The 7,975-nt window shown below is 36.8% G+C and overlaps 1 protein-coding gene across 1 annotated transcript; it reads right to left on the bottom strand.

Moving 5' to 3' along the window:
* Positions 1–3,218: 3,218 nt before the first annotated feature.
* On the bottom strand, positions 3,219–4,376 carry LOC138907597 (uncharacterized). Its single transcript, XM_070198199.1, has 2 exons — positions 4,070–4,376; positions 3,219–3,922 (listed from the first exon to the last, which is right to left on the bottom strand). The coding sequence occupies exons 1-2, from the start codon at positions 4,374–4,376 to the stop codon at positions 3,219–3,221; spliced, it is 1,011 nt and encodes a 336-aa protein (XP_070054300.1).
* Positions 4,377–7,975: the final 3,599 nt, after the last annotated feature.

The following is a 7,975-nucleotide window of genomic DNA, read 5'->3' as shown; positions in this document are numbered from 1 at the left end:
CCTTCCTTCATTTTGACATGATCACATAATTACATGCATTTGATAACGAGACAAAAAGAGAAATTCATATTCCGAAATTTATGTATATTTTTCTAGTCTCGTACGTTACAATATTCTCCTTATCGGGACTTCATATTTAATTGACTATTTTCTTGTTCTAGTCAAGAGAGCAGAGAGCATCTATATGCAGTATTACAGTATTTTCATTACCATCGCGCTATAATCGATGGGCAGGCCCCTATTGGGCAACCGCTAATCAGATGGTAAGTTATATACTGAGCCTATTATGGCCGAGCGCCTATGAGAGAGCCCAGCATAGCCGAGATACAGAGCCTAGTATGGCCGAGCGCCTATGAGCGAGACTACTACGGCAGAGCAGTTATATATATATATATATACCGAGCCTTTTAGGGTCGGACAGCTATGTTACTTACTATATTGAGAGAGTTGAGTCAGTATCAGCAGGTAAGCATGTGTTCAGATTATCGGTTCAATTTTAGCTTTCTGTATATTGCCTTATATACTTGGTACATTATTTCTTACTAACGTCCCTTTCTGGGGGCGCTGCATTTCATGCGTGCAGGTTCAGACAGACAGACGCGTAGACCTCCTAAGTAGGTGTTGCCCGAGTTCAGCTTTATCGGTAAGATCCCCGTCCTTCGAAGTTATCGGGTCTAGAAGTTTTGTGTACATCTTGTGTATATATGTAGATAGGTTATGGGTAGGTCGGGGCCCTGTTCCGATCACAGTACATCCATCAGCAAAGGCTTGTAGACATATCCTGTCAGTTAGTGCAGTAGGTTGGGCTTGTAGGCCCTGTATATATATTTTATTGGCTTGTCAGTTATAGTAGTTATGACGGCCTTGCCAGCCCAGCTTTATGTTGACATTTAGTCAGCGTTAGTCTCTATTCAGTTTTATATTTTGCTTTGCATATTGTCTTGCAATGTGGCCCCTGGCCAAAGTATGACATTATATGTCCAGAATTCCGGAGTTGCAAGTAGGTACGCTAGGTTAGTTGAGGCACCGGGTGCCGGTCTCGCCCCCAGGCTCGGGGCGTGACAGCGGCCACACTTCTGAGTCCCAAAATTGTGAACTCTCTGATGACAGAGAAATGGTCAATCTGCGGCCGTAATGCGAAATCTGCGGTCTGCACAATTTGACTTGTTGCCATATCTGCGGCCGTCCGATTAGCCCATAATGCATCAACAAGCTTCTTAGACCAATCCGTCCGATTAGCATTCACTGCTTTGGACAAGATACTCTTTATCTCCCAGTTAGAGACTTCCACTTGCCCACTAGCTTGTGGGTGATAGGGAGTCGTGACTTTGTGAGTAACACTATACTTGCTAAGTAAAGTGTCAAAAGACTTATTGCAAAAGTGTGACCCCCCATCGCTTATAATAGCACGCGGAGTACCAAATCTTGTGAAAATATTCTTCTTCAAGAAAGCCACCACACTTCTCGCCTCATTGTTAGGTAAAGCAACGACCTTAACCTATTTGGACACATAATCCACCGTGACCAAGATGTAGGTATTTCCACAAGAGCTCACAAAAGGGCCCATGAAGTCAATACCCCACACATAAAAATTATCAATCTCCAAAATAGTTGTGAGAGGCCTTTTATTTTTCTTTGAGATTCCACCACCCCGTTGGCACTCATCGCATCTTCTCATTAACTCACTTGCATCCTTGTAAAGAGTGGTCCAATAGAAACCATAACTAAGTACTTTGGTTGTTGTTCTCGCTCCACCATGATGACCACCATATGACAAAGAATAACAAGCCCCAAGAATTTTACCTTGCTCTTCTTCTGGTACACATCTTCTAATCACCCCATCCGTATAAATTCGGAAAAGGTATAATTCATTACAATAATAATCTTGACAATCCCGTTTGAGCTTCTTCCTTTGGCTTGAAGAGAACTCATCCGGAATGATTCCACACACAAGAAAATTTGCTAAATCTGCGAACCATGGCACCTCTTTCATTGAAATTGCCAAGAGTTGCTCATCAGGGAAGGAGTCATTGATTTCAAGGCCATCATGCGGCCTCCCCTCCTCCTCCAAGCGAGACAAGTAGTCCGCCACTTGGTTTTCACTGCCTTTCCTATCGTGGATGTCAATATCAAATTCTTGAAACAAAAGTACCCATCTCATCAACCGAGCTTTGGAGTTATTTTTTCTCATAAGATAACAAAGCGTCGCATGATTCGTGTGGACAATAACTTTTGCACCCATCAAGTATGGATGAAACTTCTCAATTACAAACACAATAGCAAGGAGCTCTTTCTCCGTAATGGTATAGTTGACTTGGGCAGTGTTCATGGTCTTACTAGCATAGTAGACCGGATGGAAAATCTTATTGATTTGTTTCCCCAAAACAGCTCCAACCACTACGTCACTTGCATCACACATGAGTTCAAAAAGCATACTCCAATTTGGAGCGGTGATGGTGGGAGTAGTTGTCAACTTAAGCTTCAACAATTCAAAAGCTCTCATGCAATCAACATTGAAATTAAACTTAACATCCTTCTTAAGAAGCTTGTATTACGGGTTCACTACCTTAGAAAAATCTTTGATGAAGCGCCGGTAAAAACCCGTGTGGCCTAAGAAACTCCGGACAGCCTTCATCGAAGTTGGGGGTGGAAGATTAGAAATCACCTCAATCTATACCTTGTCAACTTTAATTTCATTCCTTGAGATTTTGTGGCCAAGGACATTGCCTTCCTCGACCATGAAATGACATTCTCCCAATTGAGCACCAAATTGGTTTCTTCACATCTAGCCAACACTTTGTCCAAATTTGCAAGACAATCATCAAAAGAATTTCCAACCACCGAGAAGTCATCCATGAAAAATTCAAGGTAGTCCTCCACCATGTCCGTGAAAATAGCCATCATACACCTTACAAAAGTCGTTGGTGCATTGCACAAACCAAATGGCATCCGCTTAAAAGCAAAAGTACCATAGGGACATGTAGAGGTTATTTTCTCTTTATCTTTCGGAGCAATGAGAATTTGGTTGTAGCCCGAGTACCCATCAAGAAAGCAATAGAAAGCACGGTCGGCCAATCTATCGAGCATTTGATCTAAGAAAGGAAGTGGAAAGTGATCTGTCCTTGTGACTTTGTTGAGCCTGCGATAGTCCATACACACCCTCCAACCGATCAGCGTTCTAGTGGGAATCAACTCATTCTTGTCATTGGTGACCACCGTCATGCCCCCTTCTTTGGGACACATTGAACCGGAGAAGTCCATGAACTATCAGAGATGAAGTAGAAAACCCCAGCATCCAACCACTTGATAATCTCCTTCTTGACAACTTCTTGCATAGCCTCATTGAGTCTCCTTTGATGTTCAATGGATAGTTTGGAGCCATCCTCCAACTTGATCTTATGCATGCAAAAGGTGGGACTTATCCCCCAAATATCCGCCAAGGTCCACCCAATAGCCTTTTTTCTCTTTTGTAGCACCGCCAATGTGGAATCTACCTGCACGTTAGTCAAACAAGAGGAAATAATAACCGGTAAAGTAGAATAAGGACCGAGAAATTCATACTGAAGACGTGGAGGCAATGGATTCAAATCCAAGGTAGGAGGCTCTTCAATATAAGGTTTTGTAGGAGGAGTTGTCCTATTTTCAAGATCCAAGGACAATTTGTGGGGTGCATAGTGGTGCGACCCCATTCCTTGCAAAGAGTTCACACATTCCATAAAGCCATCCATCTCGTCATCATCGAACTTGAGCAGGATGGCCTCCAACATATCACCAACATTTATTGTAGCACTTGTTTCATCAACAATAAAATCGATCACCAAGTTCACAAAAGAACACACCTTATTGCTATTTGGTTGCCGTATGGATTTAGACACATGGAATACCACTTTTTCATCACCAACTCGAAAAGTGAGTTCTCCGGCTTCAAAATCACAAAGAGCCTTACCCGTAGCAAGGAAAGGTCTCCCAAGAATAATCGGCACTTCATAATCAACCTCACAATCTAGAATGACAAAATCTGTCGGGAGAAGGAATTTATGAACACGAACCAAAACAAATTCAATCACACCCAAGGGCCTCTTCATGGTACGATCGTCCATTTGCAATCTCATAGAAGTGGGTCTTGGTTTCCCAATTCCCAAAGTCTTGAAAACCAAATAGGGCATCAACTTGATACTTTCCCCAAGATCACAAAGAGCTTTAGCAAACTTGGCACTTCCAATTATACAAGGAATCATGAAAGCACTAGGATCCTCCAACTTAGGAGCCATTGAATGCACAATTGCACTCACTTGATGATTGACTTTGATGGTTTCAAAATTCATTAATCGTTTCTTTGTCACAAGATCCTTCATAAACTTTTCATAACTGGGCATTTATTCCAAGGCTTCAACTAATGGCATATCGATTGAAAGACTCTTCATCATTTGAATAAACTTGAATTGATTCTCACCATTTTTCTTGGCAAGTCTTTGAGGGTATGGAGGTGGAGGCTTAGGCAATGGTGCCTTAGCCTTTTGCACTACCGGCTCCGGTATGTCAATAACGTGTTCCCTAGACGGGTTCACCTTCTCTTGAGTTTCTTCCACACTATCATCAATATCAATCCGAACTTCATCACTAGGTTGCACCACATTGTTCGGAATCTCTTCTTCTTGCATCACTTGATCATCATCAATAAGTTGCCTTTGACTTGAGGTGGGTGTATTCCCGCCTCATCCACTTCTTGTGATGATCGCCATAGCATGCCCCGTATTGTTACCACCCTTTGGGTTTACTGTTGATACCCAATTTTGTCCTACCTTTCTTCTAATTAATTATCTGGTGCTCCCTAGTCATTAAAAATCTAGTGCTCTTTTTTTTATAGTTATTTATTACTACTATTTATTATAATTATAATTATTGAAGCTATTATTACGATTGCAAAAAACAAAATTTATTATTAGAATTATTATTAATATTACCGTTACTATGAGTATTATTGAGTTAATCACTTATTTTAATATGTAGTATTATATATGCTCAAGGTATTTTATTGAGTCCAAATTATTAAAGAAAAGGGAGCCCAAAAGAAATTAATTTGAAGAAGGAAAAAGCCATAAAATTCAATCCAACTCATAATCCCAAATCAGTCACAATAGTCTAATCCCCTAGCCCAACTAATCCACTAGAGCATTACCAAAATTAGGGATTTTTACCTTCCTATACACTATTTAAAATTTTATTACCCTCCCTACTCAAGTTTCAATTTAATTGCATAGGCATATACAATTTACCAATTATATACACTTTAGAAATTAAATGAGTATCCCTTTATATTAGGAATTGAATAAGGAATCAATTATTTTCCATCCTTCTTTTCTCTCTCTCCTGCGCTCTCTCTCTCTCTCTCTCTCTCTCTCTCTCTCTCTCTCTCTCTCTCTCTCTCTCTCCGTCTCTCAATCTCTTATTCTCTGTTCTTTTCCCAATTTTTCTTCCTCTGATGTCCTCTATTTCTTATTCTTTCATGTTGTATATATTTTTAATGAAATTTATCAATGGATTTCAATCGTTTTAATATAGAGTTTTAACTTAGCAATTTCCTTTCATGTTGCACAATTGGTGTTCAAATTGAAATTGCCAGTCAATAAATTTTGAAGGTGTTTGACTTTCTACCATTGACATCCATTAAAAAGCTTTGAAACTTTGAATTCGAATTTGGGTTTTCAAAAATTATTATTTTTTTGGATTGAGTGTTACAAATAATTGAAAATATTGTTTGGAGTTTATATCTCAATTTTGAGGGTGTTTGGTGAAGATTAGACTTGATTTTGGCTGAATTTCAAATTGAAACTCGAAAAAGAAGAAGAACACATGACATACAATATACTTACAAAATTGTAGTAAAGTTATAGTATAATTGTATGTAAATTGTATTCTGTTATAGTTATATATATATATTATTTTATTTAAATATTGTATGAAAGTTAAAAAATAGTTGTATAATGTATGAATCATTATATAAAATTTGTATGTAAGTTATCAATACTATCTTTTTACATAAAGTTGTTGATATGTATCAAAATTTTATTTAGAGAGTAAGTTTTAATTGGAATTTTAGAGAGGAAGAAGCACACACCACATACAAAATATATACAAATCAGATATAAAATATACAAAAGATATATTGTATAAAATTTGTATTTAAGTTGTATGATATTGTAGTTGTATTTAACTAGATAGAAATAATGTATGAAAGTTGTAGATAAGTTGTAAGTAAGTTGTATAATATATAATTAGTTGTATGAAATTTATTTTTACCATGTATAAATCAGATACAAAATATACAAAAGGCATATTGTATAAAATTTGTATTTAAGTTGTATGGTATTGTAGTTGTATTTAACTGGGTAAAAATAATTTATGAATGTTATGGATAAGTTATAAATAAGTTATATAATATACAATTAGTTGTATGAAATTTGTACCAATAGTTTTTCTTAATTTAAAAAACTTGTTTAATAATTTATATCACTCTATGATTTATGGAGTATTCCATGAGATGGAATGAGTACAAAAATACTAGACGAGTATGCATCAATTGGTTGTACAAAAATACTAGACGGGGTGTTGATATTTAAAATGAGACTTATTGCTTGAATTAATTGCAATTTAAATTTCTGCTCTCTGAAAAAAAAAAAAAAAAGACACAAAAAAAGAAAGATGACAACTTCAGCAGTATCTCATGGCTTTGACGAATGTATCATGAAACAATTATCAAACAGAAATCCCTAAATATAAGTTCGATATGGAGAGAAAGGGGAGAGAGGAGAGATAAAAAGAAAATGGTGTAACTAAATTCCTTGATTGTAGACACTAATAATGGATTGAGAGTATTTTAAGGTGGAATGTATAGAAATTGTAACTAAATCCTTGTCAGCGAGGGAGATTTCCTCTCAAACGGCTCTTTTGGATCCTAAAAGCAACCCGTGACTCCCCTGTACCTTTGATTTTGAATTTCAAATCCCAAGTAGCCCTAATTGATTTCTCCTATAAATATTCCTAAAGCCTCCGGCCAAAAGGATTTTCTGGAATCTCGAAAAAAATCGTATTTATATTTTTAATTTTGTACTCTATCTTTCTCTGAAGCTTCAATTCGAAATCCCAAAGAGTAGATATGAAGCGACCTTTAAGCCCTTGTTCACTGCACCACACAAGGTCAGGCTATTTTTTCTTTAATCTTATTGTTTTTCTTTTAGTTGTAGTTGGAATGTAGAGTTTGAACCTATATTATTTTATCATTATCAACAAGTATTTTAGTGTTAGAAACCATGTTCTTAAGACATGTGGAATGCCAATAGTTTCTTAATCATCTGCTACGTATATATTTAGATTAGTTAGAGTATTATGTACTCAAATGTTTCTAGATATGTGAATGAGACTTTTATTGTTCTGTAGAATCTGTCTTTATATTCTTTTTATGACAAATTTTAGTTTGATCCCCTGTTGTTCCAGATATCACGCTCTCATACTCAAAAAAATGTATTTGGTATATGAAATGTTTATTTGTTTGGTGAAATTCATCTCGTCCCCCTTATACCATGACGTTTAAGTTTTTTACTTCAATGTGAGTAACCATGCTTATAGGATACACTTAAATTTTTCCATGTCTAAATATGGTAGGTCTAAAATATGAATGTTTTCCTCTCATATTTTTAGAGATCATGAATATAGGTGTCGACGGAAATTTTATTTGAATTGAAGGTTAAATATGACGTAGAAATATTATATCAATACGCAAAGTTATGATCCTCCCTTTATTTGACTGGTTACAGTGGCAATAAACTGTAACGACCCGACCAGTTATTTTAAGCTCTAGCGCGTCATTCAACGATTTGAAACCCTGAGCAGCTTCACTTCAAGTATTATGACTTGTACGTGTGGTTAGAATTTAATTTCGAGAAGTTCGGAGTTGATTTGGAAAGAAAATTCTAAT

Source organism: Nicotiana tomentosiformis, chromosome 3 (genome assembly GCF_000390325.3).
Source record: "Nicotiana tomentosiformis chromosome 3, ASM39032v3, whole genome shotgun sequence".
Lineage (NCBI taxonomy): Eukaryota > Viridiplantae > Streptophyta > Magnoliopsida > Solanales > Solanaceae > Nicotiana > Nicotiana tomentosiformis.
Note: the sequence above shows the minus strand (reverse complement) of the source record. Positions and strands in the feature narration are given on the sequence as shown.

What these genes read in the sequence shown, in the direction of transcription:
- LOC138907597 (XM_070198199.1), bottom strand. Translation starts at nt 4,376, where the DNA reads ATGCCCAGTTATGAAAAGTTTATGAAGGATCTTGTGACAAAGAAACGA. An exon ending in TACCATGAAGAGGCCCTTGG is followed by an intron (nt 3,923 to 4,069) that starts GTGTGATTGAAT and finishes GTGATTTTGAAG; the next exon opens with CCGGAGAACTCACTTTTCGA.